This window comes from Gallus gallus, chromosome 2, assembly GCF_016699485.2.
Source record: "Gallus gallus isolate bGalGal1 chromosome 2, bGalGal1.mat.broiler.GRCg7b, whole genome shotgun sequence".
In the NCBI taxonomy this organism is placed as follows: domain Eukaryota; kingdom Metazoa; phylum Chordata; class Aves; order Galliformes; family Phasianidae; genus Gallus; species Gallus gallus.
In genome coordinates, this window is record NC_052533.1 from 55,970,117 (window position 1) to 55,991,938 (window position 21,822).

Below are 21,822 nucleotides of genomic sequence, written 5' to 3' on the forward strand. Positions count from 1 at the left end.
CTGTTGTGTTAAGTCATTTGCTTGGTATTGCTCAAGAAGCTGAGAACATCATGGCAAAATTTGAGTGAATTTCCTTTGTTCTCCCTCTCACTGCTTCATGTTAGAATAAAGATAGAACAGAACAGTTCGGTTGGAATGGACCTTGAAAGATCATGAAGTCCAACTACTGACTTCTTCAGAGCTAACCAAAAGTTAAACACATTAATGAGGGCGTTGTTCAGACACATTTTGAACACTGATAGATTCATGGAACATCAACCACCTCTCTGGGAATCCTCTCCCAGTGTCTGAACACCCTGATGGCACAGATGGTCAGCAAAGTGGAAGGAATAGAAAGTTTAGGCACCATTTTCCTTGTCACAGTTCTTGCTGACTCTTCTTCTCTCCAGAAAATGCAGTAGGAATTAAGAAAAAGGAGTAACATATCTCCTGCTTTTGTTGTAGTGTCGGTCTTATGTCTTACATTTTCTGCTTCATTTTGTTTTGTTCTTCCTTTACCTCCAGAAAGGAAAGTCTTCACAGAGCACACAGTGCACGTGTGATGCTGTCATGCTCAATTGGCTATGCCAGCAGTAGGTCTACTTTTTTTTATTTAGTCATGCATCCCTGACAGTGGATTCTGAGGCTGAGGAGCCACTGCCATAAAGTACTGAAGGTATACATTACATTGACAGTGGCTCTGTCAATGTAGTGATTATTTTAGTTTTTGATAATGGCTGACATAATGCTATAAAAAGTGCTATGCTATAGGTTGAATATGGCTTCTGGCTAGTTTTGCCTTCCTCTTTGTATGGCAAAGTAAAATTATTTTACTGGATGCAGTAGTTGTCTTGAGGTGTGATTTTGCTGAGTTCTAAAAAAGAGATATTAAGCTAATAAAGCATGTCTACCACACATTGAAGTGTGAAAAGGTACAGAAAATGAAATGATTGTTTGGAATGTGTATGTATCCTTAAGCACCTACATGCCTGTGCAGATTCATTCTCGTTTCACTGAGTTTGGTGTTAATGTAAGCCAGCAGAGGTCAGTATCTTCTTTCCAGAATTAACAGGGGGACTTCTTTTGTAGTGTTCTGTAGTTCTGCTTAAAAGGCAGTGACATAAATTGGTGTATATTATTATTTATCGATAAGATAACTATGTATCTTCCAGTGGTACATTAATGTAAGCAAGCATCATGCTTGGTTTGTTCTTTGTCTTATTCTCTCTTGAGAGAGGGTGTTGTTTAGTGATATAGTGCTTTGTTCTGAGAGATACAAAAATGGGTATAAACCCTGCACTTAATTTTTGCTGGCAAAGTGAAGTACAAATGTGAAAGTACATTTTGTCCTTGGAATGAAAAGTGGTGCTATCTGTGGGAAGTCTTGTTCCAGGTTGGATTCTCTTCACAGCCCTGCACCTTCTTCAGCAAAACTGTGCTGCCTGTGCACAGAAGCCTGCCCTTACTGCAGGCAGCAGTAACACACCAGGAAGCAGAGATGTGGACTTGAGATGACCTTCTTTCAGCCTGGATTGAGGCAGTTTGAAAGTGAAGACAATAGTCCTAAACAAGAGCGTGCTTGTACTGATGTGGCTGGGACCTGTCCTTGGCAGTGTGAAGTTTTTTTTGTGAGCCCTTCTTTTGTCAGCTCTGTTAGATTCATTCCAGAGTTCTTTGTGTTTCATATCTGAAGACAAACACTTTATCTTTAAAACTCATTTTTGTAAATATATTAATAATTTGCAGTTCTTTGTATTATTGTTTCCATATTGAACACGCCCCACAAAAAATGTTTTCCAGATCAAGCTGTGGGGTTTTTTTTTGTTTGTTTTGTTTTTTTGTGGTGTTGAGTTGCTTTTTTTCCCCTTTAAATTCTTATCCTCTTATTTTCTATTTCTTTCTGTTCCCAAAGACTGACTTTCTCATATTTTACCAGTTCTCAATTCTACTCTGATAAACTTTGAATGAGGTTGGGGAATTTTATTCTTCTTCCATTTTTATTCTGTTGCAGATTTTGACTTGAACTATTTTTGGCATTGGAGCAAGTTTACGGACTACGTGCAGTGTGTCCTGACCTTCACTGGTGTCACCGGTTACATCACTTATCTCTGGCTTGATTCATCTCTCTTTGTGGAAACCTTGGGCTTCCTTGCAGTTTTCACAGAGGCTATGTTAGGCGTTCCTCAACTCTACCGTAACTACCAGAATAGGTCCACAGAAGGAATGAGGTATGGTGTTTGCCTTAAATAAAACAAGTATGTGTGTGTGTGCTTAGGTAAATATTTTTATAGTGTGAGAATGCTTTTCAGTGCAGGGCAATGTCATCTTTCTAAATTTTAATTGAATATACAGCAGTTATTGGGGTAGACCCTCTGTCAGTTCAAACTGGCGCAGCATTGCTGTAGACAGTGGGAGCTCATTTATATCCACAAGATCTGACCTATTGTTCAGGCCTAGGTGGACAGTTTCAAGATAAAATATGTTTTATTAAAATAATATGTAGAGCTACTGCTATTGTCACTAGAAATGGTCTGAAGAGGTCCTCTGTATCAAAAATACTAAAGACAAAGTCTACAGCTAGTAATTGTCGCAACTCATGCTCATTGCTTGTTCTTACAAATTTACTCAGTTCTTTTCTGTAATACATTAGTAGTGTTAGTAGCAAATAACATCAGTATTTTTATTTAAAAACTTGTATCTGACATTTAAAAGCTCAAACATAGGAAGATTATTCGTGTAAACAGGTGTAGGACAGAAAACTTTAATCTTATGCCCACTGTTGAGACATTGAACTAGATTATTGTTTCATACCGTTTATTGTATATATCAGTATTAACACAAAGATTTCCAAATTGCAAATGCAACTTGTAGAGTTTTTGCAGAGAGAAAATATTCACCACACTGTATCGATGCACCAGTATGTAGAAGACAGCACAGCAACAAATTCAATTCAGGAAGTACTTTGGTTATTAGTGATTGTCTTCTGTTTCATTGCTTTGAAACAGCTCCTCTTTCATTGGCTTTAAACCTGCTGACATAATTTTTGCTTTGATGAAAACAAATAATCGTCTCTACCTGCTTCACACCAAAACAGTTATGTCTGTTGACACTATTACTTTTGCTTGCTTGGCTTGTTTAGAAATCTGCTTTGATACTTAAGGCATTTTCTTATTGGAACACCCTTGATACAGAGTCAGGATTTCCTTCCAAAGTATTTGGGTATTTTGCATGCACACACTGCCTTGGATGATTTTGTGTGATATCCAGAAGACAGTTTACCTACTAGACCTTATTTATACTCTGGTTTGACTTTCCCCTTTATGTTCTTTATCTGTGAATTATAATGCCATATTATGATAGCTGCTTCCAGATAATGATTTGCTTTTCCTTAGCTCCTGTTGGGGGACCTGAGCTTTTTTTTCTAATTTCTTGTATTTGCTATTTAGTAAAATGAGGAACAAACATTGTGCTTCAAATGAATGGTTTAATTCTTTGCATGGAAACACAGAGTTGCATAATTCTCATGTACAGCTGCTTTGGTAAAGACCGCTGTTCAGTTGACAGAAGATAGTGTAGAAGCTCTCATTCGCTTGCCATCAAACAAGACTAGGTCTAAGGATAGCCAACCTCCTTATCTGCTCTACCTGCAGATTTTCCCCTTGGATTACTCACAAAGCAGTACTTTGCATACTATTGGATATTGATGGGTGTGGGTACTGATAAGATAGTATACAGCTTGTACTGCTACTTTACTACAGATGGGGTATGTTCATGCAAATGCAGTTGCTCATATCTTTTTCCAGGTCACCTTGCAGCTTTATATGTATTGCAAGAACCACATATACTTTCTAGCACTGTGTAATCCTGAGTTGATCTGTTGGTCTATAAGCATTATCAAGCTCTTCCTACTATGACAGTGAGTTCTGCTAAATGTTTTACTTTCTGTTGAAGAAGCTATTGTTTCTTCTGATTTTTCCCTTTCTGTGCTTACTTCTCTATTTAAAAGTAGAGAAGACATCTCAATCCTGGAAGTCCTGAAGTAAGCATCTAGCAGTCCAGCCAAGCAGATCATAGAACTGAATTTATGAACTTTTAACCGGGTATTTACCAGGGGCTAGTTGATGCCCACTGGGATATATTTACTACTTCATGCAGAATTAGTTGACTCTGTCAGAAACAGTTGAGCTGGTGATCCTTTGCCTGTCAACTGGGCCATAATGGACAGCTGCCAGATAGCCTCTTAGCTGGCCTCTGTGGCAAAGTGAAGTAATGAGTTTCAAATATCCTTGTGACTTTAAGCTTAATGGGAAAAGCAGTAAGAATTAAGCTGATTTAGCCTACTAAGTCTGTTTAGTGACCTTTTGGACTGTGGTAACTTCTTAAACCACAGTAATTCAGTGACTTGTAGTGCATAACTGGAGCCTATATCTCTGATAAAAGCATCACAGTTTACTAGGGGTAGGTCCTCATGGCCCAACTAAGGAAAACAGAAACAATCATCTGTCTCTGAAGTAGGACTGAATGGGACATAACATCTCATATGTTAAGTCTGTTTCTGTTTTAGCAAAACTAAACAGTCAAAATAGGAATGGAAAGTAAAACTATAGTATCTGGCCACATCTGAACAAGGTGTCCTGCCAGACTTTGCAGATATGATGATGTTTCTGGAGAAAAGGTGTCAAATAACCCTACGGACTCCCCATCCCAATCACTCCTATCTGTTTGAAATAGAAATTGAGGATATTTCATGCTTGAAGTAGTAATTGTTTCCAGATAAACAGATTTGGAGACCGAAAGCCAGGAGTGAGATGTAAATGGGACATGTGGCTGTGGTGGAAGGCAGAATACCCTTGGAACTCTGTTCTGAAAAGTCTGTGGTGGTTTAACGTTCTTGGGTTAGCCCAGCACCACTACACTGCTCTGTCACTCTTTCTCAGGACATGCAGAGGAAATAAGATGAAAAGAGTTTGTGGGTTGATATAAGGACAGGGAGATCACTCACCAGTTACCATTACCAGCAAAACAAACTCAGCTTCAGGGAGATGAATGTGATGCATTGCCTATTACTAATAGACTAGACCATTGAGAACTAAAAGCAAACTAAAACCACCTTTACCCCATCTACCCACATCTACATCTTCTGGGTCTGCACAAGGGTAGGTTTGCTCTATGGTAGTCTGTTTTCCATTTCTGTCTGCTGCTCTGCCCTGCCATACTCTGCTCTGGAATGATAATTACCCTTCATTGAAAGATTTTCACGAAAGGTTATTGAAGTCATTGTCAGTGACTCTCTATAACAGTCAACTGCTGCTCCAACTCCACGGAGCTATGGTTTCTTTTCAGCCAGTGCCTGGAGTTTCAGAGCCACTGGATGGTAGAAATTCCTCAGCTCCAGGAAAGGGAGGACCAGCAGTAGGACTGACCTGGACTGCATATTGCAGACGCCACAGAACAGATGATAGCCAAATCTGTCCATCCATCGTTAGCTTGGAGGTTTGTGGTTCCAGTAAGGAAAGCCTTCTTTTGGTGGTTGATTAGCTTCTGGCTGTGTGCTTTTCTCTCTTGCCAGCTGCTTCCTGTGCAGGAGGCAGCATGTATCCCATAGCTTAGGGCCATTCATGCAGCTAGAGGGTTGGACAGACAGAATTGAGGGAGGGCTGTGGTCCCCCTCTTCTTGTTGTCATGTTTCAGTCTTCTTGAAAAGAACCTCCTTTCTGTGTATACTTCGTCAAGATTTACTGATACTGGGTAGAAGGCTCAGCACTTTGACACACTGAGACAGCCAGCACAATCAATTAGACTGTCTTTCTGTTCATATAAGTCTGTCTTGAGAAGACTGGATGGAAAAGACTGAATCAGATAATTGTGCTGTGTTCGTCGCTGTGGTTATCTTGTTTTTGAAAAAAGCACAAGTCACTAAAGGAGAAACAATTGGCCTTTATTGTCTCACAGGCACATGGAGCCAAGAGTTGCAAATCTTAATGCTTTTCCATTTGGAACTGTTTTATGAGACATGCTGTAGCTGTAAGCTAGTTCCAAGCAAGCATTTATTTGAAATGTATCCAGTAAAATAGATGCAGTGTGAAGGGAGATAAAGAAATCATATGAAATGTATATCCTGTAATATTATTTCCTCTTCTCTGCTATAGATAACAAAAATACTATAAGATAATATTTCTTGGGGAGATAAAATTTTGTTGTAGGGTGCTTTTATTCAATACTGCTCTATAGCTGTTTTCTTCATGACATAATGCAGTTCTTTATATCATTTTTATAAAGGAAGCTTTTGACTTCTGAAGACAGCGTTTGTCCCAGAAACAAATCCTTGCTTTATCCAAATTCTGCAAAGATTAATGCGAGCTGCTAGACTTTTTGCCTGTACTAGATTAGCAAGGTGCTGTGATGGACAGATGTAGAAAGCTGTATAGAGTACTGGCTAACCCAGTGTTTGGTCACCTGCTGTAATGAGATTTTGGATTTAGGCATACTGGGCAAGTGCTGTAAAAATGGCACTGATGTGTTTTTTGTGAGGGTTTTTTTTTTTTTAGGTGGAAGGATTTTATTTTATTTTATTTTTTTGAATAGTGCATAGATAACACAGCTCGAGTGTTCACAGAGAATGAGGAAGAGTTATGGGTGTTTATGCTAAGGCACAAACTTTTTATATTTCATAATGGCTAATTTTAGTTTCATTTAAAAGAGACGATAGATGCAATCAGCATCTGTTACAGCAGTTTTGTTACATATATATACTTTGGGGAAGTTCAGGAAAGGAGGAAGAGAAAATAACTGAAAAATGACTTGTAAAAGTGCTAATAGGAAGGGAAATAAAGGAGGAAACAAGCAATGGCAGTGTAAACTGTGTTTCCCTTTGCTCTTGTTTTTCCTTGTCAGAACTTGCATGGATCAAAATCAAAGAAATAGGAGTAGGAATAAGAGAGACCTTTGTGAGAATTTTGAGGTAGATACTGTACAGTGCAGTGGTGACCTGAGTTATTAAAGTGCTGTGTCCCATCCAGAACTTTCACCAAAGAAGGTGCTGAACAGAGAACCATTCTAGAGAATCTTTGGAACTCTAGCCCCCAGATGCCTGTATAGCATAGTGTCTACTCTTAAAATAGTTGCTTTATACTTTAAGCAGTCAAAACAAATAAGATGATGGAAGGGCTGCAGAAGGGTGCAGCCATTTACTTTAAAAAAAAAAAAAAAGTACTCAGGCAACTACTAATTTTTTCTAGGTGTTATTACGTCAGAAAAATAAACAGGCTTGGTCTCTCTTCAGTGCTCTCAGAATGGAGACAGTCCTTTCAGCGTGCAAGCAGATGATTCGAAAACCATTTTGTTCCATCTCAAGAAGCAAACAGCTTATCTTCTGTTCTTCATCCACTCTTCTATTCCAGGAACCTCTTCTCTCTACCATTAGTTCCATGTTCTTTTCCTTTCCTGTTCTGTACTCCAATTTCTGCTGGCTTTCTGTGGACGTATTGTCTGAAGGTGACTATACATAGCTCAGCACCATGCTCACCTCTATGCTTGCCTACTGTGTTTCCTCAGAGCTGTTCTCTCAAGATTTGCAGTAATGCACTGTGGGGCTCCAAAGACTGTTCTGTGAGGCTTGTGTAGGAATTTCAGGAACTGAAAGAAGAGAAGATAGGTGAAAAAAATCCCAGGAGGGAGTATGGAACCATTCTTCCCTTTTGCTTCCAGCAGTAGGAACAATATGAGTGACAGAAGCCACTTCCCTTAAGCATTACCTAGACTGTAGTATGGTGTGAATTGCTAAAGCTCTTGCATGTACTGCATGTGTCCCATCCTTTCTACTTTTGTGTCTTTCTGCTTTCTCTTCCCTTATCACCCAATCCCATTAGTTCAAGAAGCAAATTCAAAGCAAATTACTTCAAACCAAATGCATTCTTCTTTTACAAATAGTTCAAGGCTTCTTCACAGTGATAGGAATAAAACACTGCTGGCATGTCTAATCAGCACTCTCTTCAGTTGGTGCTTTTCTCTCTACCCTGAAATCCTGAAATACAAGAGAAAATGAGTTGTACTTGTTTTCTGAAAACATATGATTAATGTTGGTCATGCTGTTTTCTGCTGGCAAGGAAGTTCAGTACAAGATACTTTGCGTGAAGTCAGGTTCCAAGTTACAAAGGGTCAGAGTTAGTCTGAGAGAGGAAACTGTTTTCTAAAGATGTCTTATTCCCCAGTTACCTAAAAATCTGGAAACAAAGCTGCTTTTATTCTTGAAACTCCAGAACCTGGATAGTTCTGCTAGAGTTCATGGTGTCAGTTCCAGGAAAGGTTATAGAACAGATCATCTTGAGTGAGAATACATGGCATGTGTGGGACAACCCAGGGACCAGGCCCAGCCAGCATGGGTTCATGAAAGGGAGGTCCTTGCTTGATGAACTTCATGTCCTTCTGTGAATGAGAGACCAGTCTGGTGGATGATGGAAAGGCTGTGGATGTAGTCTATCTAGACTTCAGCAAAACCTTTGATGCTCCCACAGTATTCTCCTGGAGAAGCTGGAAGCCCATGGCTTGGACAGGTACACTCTTTGCTGGGTGAAGAACTGGCTGAGGGGCCAGGGCCAGAGAGTGGTGGTGGAGTTAAATCCAGCTGGCGACCAATCACAGATCATGTTCCCCAGAGGTTGATATTGGGGCCTATCCTGTTTAATATCTTCACTGATTATATGAATGAAGGAGTTAATTGTACTCTTGGTATGTTTGCAGATGACACTAAACTGGGAGGAAGTGCTGATCTGCCTGAGGGTAGGAAGGCCCTACAGAGTGGTCTGGCCAGGCTGGATTGCTGGGCTGAAGCCAATGGGATGAAGTTCAGCAAGACCAAGTGCCAGGACTTGTGTTTTAGTGACAACAACCCCATTCACAGGCTTGGGGCAGAGGGGCTGGAAAACTGTGCAGAGGAAAAGGACTTGGGAGTTCTGGTCGATGGTCAGCTGAACATAATCCAGCAGTGTGCCCAGGTGGCCAGGTGTTCACTGTTCGGGTCCTGACTGTAAGAGGGACACTAAGGCCCTGGAGCATGTCCAGAGAAGGGCAGTGAAGCTGCTGAGGGGTCTGGAGCACAAGTCTGATGGGGAGTGACTGAGGGAACTGGGATTGTTAGGCTGGAGAAGTGGAGGCTCAAGGGTGACCTTATTGCCCTCTACAACTACCTGAAAGCAGGTTGTGGTGAGATGGGGGTTCAGCCTCTTCTCCCAGGTAATTAGCACTAAGATGAGAGGGAATGTCCTCCAGTTGCACCAGAGGAGGTTCATGCTGGATATTAGGAGAAACTTCACCAAAAGAATGGTCAGGCGCTGGAATGGGCTGCCATGGGAGGTGGTTGAGTCACCATCACTGAAGGTATTCAAGAAACGTAGTGTTTCATGTGAGAATGTAGATAATGACATATTTTTATGTAGTGTTTGCAAGGGGTTATTTTCTTGTAACAATGAAGCATTTCTGAGAAGCAAATACCAAATACCTTATCTTAGTTCCAATCATCAAGCTGACTGGAAAGTAGTGTTAGACCTTTTTCCTAAGTAGTAACTCTTATTTGGGATTCCTATTTCTCCAGTGTTTTCTTAAAATGAGAGATATTGAAGGATTTGGTTATTTCATAAAAATGACTATTATTAGACTTTGTCCTCTTAGGTGTCCTATCTTTGGAGGCTGAATGTCAGTCATCTAGAACAGGGAGGGGAACTAGGCCTGATACTCTGTGTGTGTTGACCAAAGTGAGAACTGCAGTTTTAAATCACTGGAACACTAAAAGTATGCTTAGTCTATATCCTTATGAAGATGGGGGAAAAAATGTGCTAAAAGTGCCTTAAGTTAAATGGGACTAAGAGTTTGATTATTTCTTTGTTGCCTAGGGCAGGAAGAAAGGAAGATTGAAGAGTTTTACGATTTGAGCGTTGGGGTATACAGCTGTGCTGAAGCAATACTCTTTTATCCCATCTTTTTATTCTTCTTTAAATGGATTGTGTCCCAGCATATTTAAAGTTACAAAAAGAAGGACTTTAAATGGTGTTGTAGACAGGCTACAGCAGCCAGATGCTGGGATGGGAGGTGTGGGAACACAGATGGGCTGAGCTAGCTGTGCATAACTGCTGGAAATGGGCAGCAGGACAGTGTCTACAGCAGCATTAGCTAGCAGCTATACTTGCAGCTGTGGTGATTAAAGTGCCTTGGAGGGAGGGAGAAGAGAGTGAAGGGGAGAAATGCTCAAGAAGAAATTAATGAGTGAGATCCTAAAGGATGGTTTAATTTAGGTGTGCTCTACGCCGTTTCCATCAAACTGGCACTACTGTGAAGGCATTCTGTTTTGGCACCAGATGGTACTGTGGACTGTACTGTGAGCAGCACAAGGTGTTATTTGTTTCCCAAGCCTCTGTTTTCACCTCAGGAAAGCAGTTCCCTCTTGTGACAATTCTTGAAATTTCCAAATCCATCAGCAGTAGAACCCAGAGCCTTTTTGATATGTGTTTGTGCTGGATGTATGGGTAGACTTAAGCTTCGGAGTCTGGACTGTGTCCATTTATCCATCTCCTGGAAGGAAGGACATTTGTGTGAACTGCAGTTCGAGTCTCTCCTTTGATCCACAGAAGAGATTTAACACCTGCTGCACAGTCTTAGGGTGTTTAAGGTTGTTAAGAGCTGCCACCCCTCCAGGCAGCACCATGGCCTAACTTGCAGAGCTCTAGGAAATACTTTGTAGATGTCAAGGATTACCAGTCTGTGGACTCCTACAGACTAAATTTTTGGCATAGATGCTTGAAATAGCTAGAGCAGCGATCCTGAATCCGTCTACCAGCCCCATCACCATGTCCTGTAGTTTTCCCCTTAACTCTCCTTTGGCAGGTATATTCTAACGAACACTGGCTTCTGTGTGTATATACTGAGCAGTGTCAAAATGCCTGAGATGCTCCTGCTCTTGGGAGTTTTGGAAACAGTTGTTTATGAGGAAAAATAATTGATAAATATCTGTTTACCGTGTTTTTCCATAACGCTTTTTTTGTGTTTCTGCATGAAATGCAAATATTAAAGACAATACCAAGTCACTTTAGAGTGTATCTTTATGAGTGTGTCTTTTTGTGTTTCAGAGTGAAAACATGCATCTTGTTTTTCCTCAGCGAAGTATACACTACCTGCAAATTACAGGAACTTTCAGATTGCTCTTGTATGTAGCCCTGTGTGGTGTCCATTACTTACGGATGTGACCATAATTCAGCTCCAGCAATCCAAAATAAATGCTGAATCTATCTGTATTCTGCTAGCAATGTGGGGCTGGACAACTGACTCCCTCTGGAGATTGTCAGTGCTGTTTCAGCCTTGGGGGAATTGTTGGAAAGTGAGGTAAGGGGCTCTCTCTCAGAGAGAGCATGTAGGATTGGTGGATAGTCTCATGCTTGAATTCCTAGCTGGCTGTGTAGTATTTAAAAACAAGATCTATGCTTGGTCACACAGGAGGTCCTATCTTATGGTAGGCCTGTTTAGTTCCCAGATTTTCAAACTTCAGACACTGGCCTTTGGGTATCTCATTCTTCTCTCTTCCCCTCCTCTTTTAAAAATAGTTTCTGGCATGCCTAACAATTTGGTTAACATTAGGAGAGCTCCTTTTATGTTAAACCTTGGGGCTTTTTGTTAGGAATAAATACAGTATTTACTGTTGGGTTTTTTTGTTTGTTTGTTTGTTTGTTTGTTTTTTTCATTCGTACAGTGTTAAAAATACCATGGCATCAGGGTTTTGTGTTTTCTGGACTGCATTGCACTGGTGAAGGCATGCCACACTCTGATTGAAGTGCAGTGTTAGGGATACTCGCTGTCTTCTGTAAGTAATTTGTTTTGGGACATCAAATGGGAGCTGAAAGTTCTACAGAGTCAGGATATTTCAACTGAATCTGCTTTCTCTTCCATACACTCCCATGCAAATATGTTGGGGAAAGTAAGTTGGGTTTCAAGAGGAATACTTTCTGTCCCTTCTTTCTCCCTTCCCAAAACCAAACACAGTGTTAAGAACATTCATTAAAATACTGTTTTGACGTGGAGCTTATTCCAGAAAGGGATGCTAGCTTCTCAGATCTTAAGTAATTATTCTGCTTTTACATCCCAAGAACTGTTCCCATTTTTTTAACGCATATGGAAGCCATGAATAAATGCCTGAAACTGTCAGTCTAAAAAATCATAGTGTGAATCCATCTTTGCTTTTGTCGTGGCCCTGACTTGGGGGAGCTGTGGTCACCTTCCACTGTACAAAAGAAATCCAAGCTGATTCTCTCTTTTTTTTTTTTTTTTAGTTCCACTTGCCTAGGACAGAGGGAAAAAAGTAAACAAAACACTTGAAGTAGATGATTAATAATACATCGTATTCATTTTTCTGTGATTGAAAATAATTGTTCAGATCTGTGTTCATTGAGCACAACTAGTACTAAGTTTGTAGCTATAGCAGGATGTAATTACATGAGGGCAACTCCTGTTGCTATTTGTGCTGCTGATATGTCTGGTCAGACCACTACAGAATTTCTCTGTAGAAGTCACTGTCTAACATCTGATTCTCTTTGTGTCTTCCAGCTTGCAGGATATTTTTGGGTTTGTGTGTTAAGCTACAAACATGCAGAGTCATAACATTCATGTGAGAAAATCTACACAGCAAACAGGAAGCGAGCACTGCCATCTCTCTTCTTGTGTAGGCTGGTGCCAAGTATCAGCCCATGGTCTGCAAACTGCTGTTCTCCAGCTCTGCAATGTGCTACTGTTATTTTGATGGATGGCTGCAATTAATCTTAAGACAGAGTGGTTTAGCAGGGAAGAGAGGATGTATTCTTTCTGTCTTTTTTTTTCTTCAAGATCTTCTTTGTAGCTTTGCTCTTTCAGATGGAGGCAGAAAAAAGATGTGGTGATCAAGAAATGGCTAATGTTGAGCACAATGTGCTCAATAATGCTCTAGCAGAAAACCAAAGGTCTGTGCTTATGCTAACCTTCTGCTTTTGAACGGAGGAATGAAGAAGCTGAAAAGCTTTGATTCCAGCAGAATTAGTGCTCTGTAATTTGTATATTGTGTATTTAAGCCTAAAAATCTTGCTAAGCTCATTGTTCTGTAAGATATGCAGCCTTTAGTACAGCTAGAGTAGAAACACTTTTTTCTCTTGTTAGTATACTTGACTATTTCTACGCATGAATAATTTGATGAGTATTCTTTAAAAGTCACGGTTCATAGTCTGACTGTAGACAGAATGTGCTCATAGAGACGTTTAATCTCTAGATGTTGTCTCCTCAGAACTGATGCACAAAATACAGAAAACCCGATTTAGACAAGTTGTTTCTTGAAAACAATGAATGCTATTTTCCAGCTTGCAGTTTATTTAGTAAATGATGATTGGTACAGAGTCTTTAGGAAATGTACTATCAGTGGCGTAGAACAGCAGCACTGTAGGACATTTTTATATTACTGTATTAAAAAATAGCATTTGACAACCCACAGCTAGTCAGTGTCGGACCAGAAATTATGATATTATTTTTGAGGTTTAATTCCAACAACAGAATAAATAAGTGCTTTTTCAGATTTTAAAAGCAGATGAAAAAGTACCAGCTTTTCCTCTTCGTGGCCAGTTGCAATTTACACAGACACGACTGTTGCCACATTAGCAACTCCTTGTAATGAGATTAGCTGTGAGGAAGGTGCTTGTTTTTAGGAAATTTGTTGTCATTGGATACTGCAGTTGTGATTTATGTTACTGGGAAGTGTTATTTTTCCTTCAAGCCTGTTTCAGCCTCTGGCAGTACTGTCTATTTCTGCTCAGTTCCTGCCTCTTGCCTCTCCCATTGGCATCACTGCAATCACAGAACCAAATGCTGTATCTTTCTGACTCCCCAACTTCCTCTATGGCATTGCTCACCCCACACCCGCTCACTCCTTTGCGCCAAGAGCAGAATGGCCATTGTGCTCTCCTAATGACTGTGTCCTTCATATCAAGAAGGCAAACCTTTCCTGCCAGCCATGTCTCTCCAGTGTGGCTTTGAGATATTACAGGAGGGATACCAGTTAATTTACTCATAACTCCTGCTTTTTACTGTGTAGGCCATGCTGCGCAGAGCACTGAAGCTGAGCTCACTCACACAGCTTTGGAGATGTCAGGAAGGTCAAGTGTGAAGTTGGGCCCTGTGAGATAGGCTGGAAAGCCTTTGCTACGTGCAGCCTCTTGTGTGCAGTGACAGGCAGTGGCAGTGGTGGGGCCTGCCTGCCCCTTGAAGCAATGCTCATCTGTGTCAGCAGCACAACAGTTCGTTGCACCATGGTGCTGAGGGTCAGGTGAAGGCTGATGAGCTGTGGTCTGGCAGCTGGTGGCACCCATTGCTCACCACTGTTGGCAGCCTGCAGTATGGTACTGCTGCATAGTGTGGCTCTGGGAGAGGCTCACACTGTTGCTGCAATCCTGCACATCTTCTGTCGTGTTGCCTACAGAGTTCTGCAGGGGAAGAAATTTAAGGGACTTGTCAGCTGCCTCAAATGGCATATCAATAGCTTGTTAAAAATGAGTCCCACACATCTTACAGAAAGGGATTGGAGCTTTGTTCAGCAAATGGAGGTTATAACAGAGCAGTGGAAGAAGTGCCAAGGTGTGTTCTCCTCTTTTTACTCTTTCTTCCATGCAACCAACTGTAAAACAAAAAAAACCAAAACAACAACAACAACAAAAAAAAAAAAAAAAAAAAAAAACCACTTCTTTGGTCAGTAAAACCCTCTGTTTCTGCACAGGCACAATCACTCTCCTTTCCTTCTCCAAGGCAAGTAAGATGGCAGTTGATCTGGCCAGAGTTGGTTGCTTTCTTTGTTTTCCATCTCAAAAGTAAGAATAAATGCAAGAATTGCCTCCCTTTCCCAAGCAATTGGGCGATGTTGAGAAGCTGCAGATAAAATAAAATAGCTGTGTGGCATCCTGAAGTGACATGGTAGCTAGAAATATGTGAGCAGTGTATCCATTCGATCAGGCATGCATAATCAGGCATGCACCACTGCATTATTGTGAGTTGTATCTGCATATGCAGCAAGAACAGCTGTGCACAGCCCAGATATGGTGGGAGGAATGTTACTATTGCGGTGTTCCTAAGGATTCTTACTCCAAATTTGCATTTCTCTTCAATTTTCTGTCATTCCCTGCCCAGCTCCAGCCTCTATTTCACATCCTCTTTTCATCCAACCAACTTGTAGTGTTTCCGTGACTTTCCTCCAAGCTTCTTCATTGTCTCTTCCCCCTTCGTATCTAACGTCGTCTTTGTTTCCATGCCAAGCCATTTTTGGTTACCCCATGTACCTTCAGGTCTGTGCTCCTCTTGTCCAGCCCCAGTCTATCTTTAGAGAGGTGTAGAAGGGAGTAAGCAGCCAGCACCCTCAGTTACTGTTTTGCCTTCATCTTGGGTTCTGGTGACCTAGGTGCAGCTGCAGCACTAAGCTTTTGTGGAATACCTAGTGCTTCATGTGTTTTCATTTTTATGGTACTTCAGTGATTTGCCTGTTTCCTTCAGCGTGTTGTTCATGCTGATCACAGGAACAATGTATATATGTTTTGACTGGCAATGTTAGATTTTTAAACTGAGTTACATTTTTAAATTTATTTTTGCCATGGACAAGTTGATGTTTTACTGTGTACAGAACATTGGACTCTGTCCCAGAAACACCAGAGGTTGCTTTCCATGAGATGGACCTACTGAAGAGGGTAACACTGGAACATGCAGAGGCATGCACCAAATTACCTAGTCAGGATTGCAAGCTGTAGAGTTCAAAGGTGGCTTCATAGCAAAACCCTGAGTTTGCTTTAGTAAACTGTGGTGGTTTAACACTGAGGGATAGCTCAGCGTCACCCTCTCTCACTTACCATCCTCAAAAAGGGGGAGAAAACACAACGAAAAAAAGCTGGAGATAAAGACAAGGAGATCATTGACCTGCAGGCACCATCACAGGCAAAACAGACTCAGGTTAAAGCAGATTAATGTAATTTATTGCCTATTAATAACAACCTACATCAGTGAGAAACTACAAACACATCCCACCATCCACACCTTCCTACCTCCCCACAAGCAGCACAGGGGCATGGGAGCTGCTGTCAGTCCATAATGCCTGTCTGTGCCACTTCTCTGCCCCTGCTCCATGTGGGTTCCCTCTCAGAGGATGCTGTCCTTCCCAAACAGAGCCTGCATAGGCTCCCTACAGGCAACAGCTGTCCCAAAAACTTCTTCTGATGTGGCTCTGTACCACTGACTCCATCTTTCAGGACTGCACTGTTCCAACACAGAGCCCCACAGCTAGCAGCTCCCGCAGCCCTCCTGTTCCACCACAGCCATGGACTGCAGTTCTGGCCTGGGACGTGCTTCTGCAGGGGCTCTCTGTGGGCTGCAGCTTTCTTCAGACCACATTCACCTGTGGAGACCTGCTCCACATGGTGCCCATGGGCTGCAGGGGGGACAGCCTACTCCACTATAGGCCTCCCCATGGATTGGAGCTGGCTGTGATCTGATATGGGGCAGCTTCTGGGCTCTGCTCCCAGAGGCCACCCATGCAGCCCCCCAAAACTTTGCCACATAAACCTAAATCAAACTCAGCACAATGTGTGACACAGCTAGAGGTGTGCATCTAGGGCTTGGTTCCTAAGGTGCTGTTGAACTACAGGTATCCATAAGGTTTCCCCCAGACATTATTCCCTATGTGGAATTTGAAACTGTTACATACTGTAAACCATCAGACAGTGTATATTTTGTCCACAGCTTCAGTGCCTGATAGGGTCATTTTTAAGACCCCGTTAGCTTTATATAAATAAGGGGTATGTGATAAACATTCTGTGGATGGCAAATTACTCAGATCTTCTACGGCATGCCTCAGTGGCCTTTTTGTTGGCAGCATTTAATTTATCTGACCTGCCAAGGTTAGCATGTGCTGCTCTTTTGGTGCCAGTCTCCACCCACACTGGGGCAGGTTAACAATTAAATTGTGATTAGCTGCCCAGAAGCACTGATAAGCAGAAAATCAGAGGAGGAGGAATTTTGGCTGCCTGCAAGCAAAGTGTCAGTTTTACTACTTTCAGAGTTATCGCCCTCCCTAATTAAAACCCTAATCAATCCCTTCTACCCCCCTGCATGTGTGAACCTCCTCTAAGTGGGACATAATGTTATCCATTGAGACTCAGAATGTGTGCAAGGCAGGTGGGTGCGGGCTTGTTACACAGAGCAGCTGTTGTGGGTTCAGCAGCTGTTTTCCTTCTTTTCTGATTATTTATTTGTTGTTTTTTTTTTTTTTTTTAATAACCTTGGGTGGGGAATGGCTGCTCACTCAACCCCATGCCCTTGCTTACACTTCCACATGTAGCCTTTCTTTGGAGCATTCGTAACACCATAGACTTCTTGTTTTATGTTGTCAGTGGTATAATGTGAGTTAAAAAGGCTTATGTTTTTGTAGAGCTTTGGGTCACTATAAACTGATGCTCTTGGCCACCTTTCTTTTATGGGGGGAAGAGTTGGCTGCAGCATCTGGCTTGCAACAGCACTGCATGCTGGCGTCCAAAATACAAATGTTACTAGCTCCCGGCCTGAATATTTGGGAAATTAAGTCCTGCCCTGCTGCATGTGCATGACTGCGTTTGATGAAGTCAGTGCTGTAAAATGTTATTATTCATAATTATGACAAATCATGCATAATACTCATACTGTGAACTACAAAGTTTTCATCCACTGCAACTTACCTGACTGCTTAGAAAGCCCTTCACTTAAAGCACACAAAGATCAGAAACAGCCTTCAGGAATTGGTTGTTTGTGTCTTGTTGAAAATTGGTCTGTGTGAAGTCTGAAGAACTTGCTTCTGTTCCCCAGAGTTTCTCACAATATGGAAAAGCAAGAGCTGGCTTGCAGGACAGGAGATGGCTTGGTGATACAGCAAAATAGAAAGAAGTCTGGGTGGGCACTGTTCTGTGTCCTTGAGGAAAATCCTTAGGGATACTCAGCCTTCTGGTAAACAGCTGTGACATGTGATTTTCCTTCTTTGTTCCTGGACAACCTGACTTTCTGGGCAGTAGGTCTTATGTTTTCTACAATTAAGAAAATACTTTTTCTATTTATCAGCAGTGTGTGTTTTAGTAGATGCTTAAACAGTGTGCACGCATGAGAGAGCATGCGTTTGTGTTACTTCACATCTTGTGAGTAGAAAATGGCATGCATGAAGAAGCAAATATTAGTTGTTTGGTTTTTTTTCCATGCAGTGGATTACCTTATTTCGTGGTCATTGCTATCAGCATGTGGCAGTCATGTTTACAGAGCACCCCCCGAGTCAGTTATCCTAGCTGGATATTTTAAAATAGTGGTTGCCAACATAGCCATGGGTATTTGTAGCTGTAATGGCTGAGGTCAGATCACTGGAGGCTGTGGGTGTGAATTTGACCCTGCCTTTCAAGCACTGTGCAACACCTCACAGCTATACGAGTGTTCTGTCCTGGTGGAGAGGAGTCCTGACCCACTGCAGAGTATCAACCCTCGCTGGTGTAGGCGGATACTAGCACCCACTGGAACAGCTCTAATCACACATTAAGCTGTACCAGCTTCCTTTCAATAATTATTTTTCCCCTTCTGTTTTGTCTTTTAGTGTCAAGATGGTGCTGATGTGGACCAGTGGGGACACTTTCAAGACTGTTTACTTCATCTTGAATAAGGCCCCGTTACAGTTCTCCATCTGTGGACTCCTGCAGGTTTTTGTGGACATGGCTATCCTGCTGCAGGTTTACTTGTACAGCTCCTACCCTCAGAAGCCCACATCCCACACCACACACCCTGCCAGCACCAAGGCTCTGTGAGATGTGCAGCAGAGTGGGCTGCAGGCCCGTGGCACTTGACAGTCAGCCATGCACCTCCTCTTCCACTTCTAAGTACTCCTGCATTGCTGAGTTGAAGCAGAAATGAGAACAAGAAAATCTGGCTGCGCTTCCAGCTCTGGAGGTTTTATTTGAAATAACTTGCTCTCTCTGTTCTCAGACTTTGCTGTACAGAACCGTTTCCTGGTGGGAGGGGGGCACTTTATTTTTGCATATGTACCTATGAGCCTTATCAGTTCACATATGTTTGTATTTAATCACAAGGGCTAGATGTTCTGTTTATAATGCTATTTAAAAAATGTTACACCACAGAAATTATAGGATATTTTGTCTGAAACCTTCACCTATTTATATAATATAAAGTCTGTATATTGGTAGGAAGGTTGTGGCATATGTTAGCATTCAGTATCTCCACGATGTAGGAAGAAGTGTTGAAGAGCAAATGCAGGAGCTTTCTCTTTTTTTTTTTTTTCTTGAAGAAGGGCGTCTAGTAAGCAAAGAGGGGTAGAGAGAGAGGCCCTGCAAAGAGGTGAGCAGCTGAAAAAGCTGTCACATACAGCGTCAGCCTGCAGAAGAGTGAGTGGTAGACACTGATGCCTGCTCAGCGTGGCAGACACATACATCAGGGTGAGGAATGGGGTCTGCATATGGGTGATGCTGCACCACGTGTAAAGCAGGCACAGCCAGTCGAGTGGTCAGCCATCAGGAGATGTGAACAGGAGACTGCAGGAGGGGCTGTAACTCATTTTTTGTGTTGATGCAGCAAGATTTGCTGACAGGCTGTGCCGTGCTCAGAGTGCAGCACTGTCACAAGCCCAGAGGCCAGTAGATGTGCATTGCCAGTATTGGTTCTAGTTGGCAAATGAGAGCCACCAAGCGTCTCCACTTTCATTGCATCAGAGCAGGCAGTGAAAAAGTCTGAAAGAGTCCTATTCCTATGGACTTCAGTGGAATAGGACTTGTATCCGACCACTTGATTTGTGGAGGCCGAAATTCGCGTTTGTGCTGCTCAATGCCAAACAAGAACCAGTTTGTATGTTCAGGTGTTTCTGGCATTGACCCAGCATAGAAGGGGTCCACATTTTCCTTTTTCTGTTTCTTAAGATCTTCCAAGCTCTGAGGGGAACCAACACTTAGAAAGAGGGAACGGGGAGGAGGGTTTATTTATAGATGTAGTTGTTGCCTGTGCTGGCTGTTTGCCAACATAGGTCACCATGCCCTTCCTGAGCACTGCATGTGTCTGGAAGCTGTGGGCGCTGCGTGACCCGCAGGGAACTGTGGCCAAGCCCCTGTGCTTCTGCCTCTTGCTGTAAGGAAACTGCTGCTGTTGGTGTGAGGCAGCTGCAGTGAGACCCCAGCCCAGCTGAGCTTTACCTTCCTCCCAGCGAGACCCCCTCTCTGCTGCTAGTGAGCCCTGGGTGAGTGCAGGCGTGGCAAGAGGGAGGGGCCAGATTCTTCAAAATAGTTTTGTTTTTTTCCCCCCAAGATTAGCATAAGAGCTTATGTTTTCTTATCAATCGCACCAAGTCTGAGATTTAATACCTTCAGTATATAAATCAGGTACTTTCCCTACACTGTTTTATTTGAGACTCTCGTGACCTGAGTCTGGACTGTCTTCGGGGGTGGCAAGCCATCCTCTGTGGGGCAGCAGCACCAGGCTGCAGCAGTAGCTGTGTGACACTGGGTTGGAAATGCCCATGGTGAGGCAGGGAACAGTGAGCCAACCCTGCAGGCAGTGCCGCTTGGCAGACCCGTGCCCCTCTCGCTCCCAGCAGCCCTGGCTGATGTCAGGGCTCCTGAGGCATGTGCCATTTTGGCATGGACACACTGCTGGCAGAGAGCGGAGGTCATGCTTGGAGGCTGAGCCACCCTTCCTTCAGTGGGGCGCTGCTGGATGGGGAAGGAAAGGGGCTCCCTTAGGAACCTGCTATCCAATAGGTCTGGCTGAGCAGAGCTGTTTCGAGGGCTGGGCCCAGCTGCTTTGCCTGGGTGCTGCCTCCACACTCCCTGCTTCACACCCTACTCTTTTAGGCCTGAAGTGACCTTACAATGACAATGTACCCTGGCATGGCAGACTATGAATGTTTTGTTCCTCCTTTTTTCTCCAGTGTTCTGATTGCATTTAAAGAACAGCTTGGCTTTTGTCTTTTTTAATCAAAAACATAATTAACAACTGGCATCTCTGATATGCTGCTTTAATGAGGATTGTATTTCTACTGTATGCAAATGAATGCTTTCCTGTGTGTTTTAATGGTCTGGGTTTGGGGTTTTTTTAAAAAAAAACTTGTAATGATAAAATTTTTTTGTATATGGTAGTCTTTTTCTAATCTATGAAACGGGGATATCAGAAATACATTGGTGTTAAGAAAAATGGTTCTGTATGTGATAGCTTCACTTGGGAGTGCACACTTTTGGCCACCTCTCTGAATTTGAACTGTAAGCATTACTGATAAAATAACTTGTTCTTTTCTTATGGGACTCCTCCCTGGGCAGATTCTTGAGTCTGTCATCAGTACCCAGACCAGTCTCATTCACAGCAGAGCTGCAAATACTGGAAGAGAAGCCAGTGAAAACACATCTATCTTCTGTATGTGGCATTGAATAAGGTAAGACTCTTGTCCAGGAACTCCTGAATATCACTTTGCAAGATACTTCACAGAGAAATTGTTACAGAACTTTGTTCTTTATTTGCCAGGAAGTATCTGTATCAATGATCACCTCAGAGATTAAGAAATGAATCACTTTAAATGCATCTCTTTGAATTTCACGGAGTTTGTTTTCTCTGTCAGTTGCGATGTTTTTTAAAATAAAAGTTATCTATTACACATAAATTGCAGCATTGTTTTGTTTTGTTTAGATATAAAATACATGCTTCTTAACTGTTACTGTAATTTATCTTGCATGAAGCATTATCCCTAGGAATAATTGGCATGCTCTGTTTCTCCTAATGAGGGGATAAGCACAAGGCATAATTTGTCCT

The 21,822-nt window shown here is 42.2% G+C and overlaps 1 protein-coding gene across 9 annotated transcripts in view; it reads left to right on the forward strand.

The window, feature by feature from the left end:
- PQLC1 (PQ loop repeat containing 1) overlaps positions 1 to 21,673 on the forward strand; it is a 73,471-nt gene extending 51,798 nt beyond the window's left edge. For 6 of the 9 annotated variants that reach the window (XM_025147626.3, XM_025147627.3, XM_025147628.3 and 3 more), the window contains 2 exons: positions 1,991 to 2,207; positions 18,617 to 21,673. In XM_025147626.3, coding sequence (XP_025003394.1) covers positions 1,991 to 2,207; positions 18,617 to 18,824 — 425 coding nt within the window. In that variant the 3' untranslated portion in view covers positions 18,825 to 21,673. The remainder of the gene's footprint in view (positions 1 to 1,990; positions 2,208 to 18,616) is intronic. The other 3 variants (XM_025147630.3, XM_025147631.3, XM_046938116.1) reach the window with 2 other exon arrangements.
- The last annotated feature ends 149 nt before the right edge of the window (positions 21,674 to 21,822 follow it).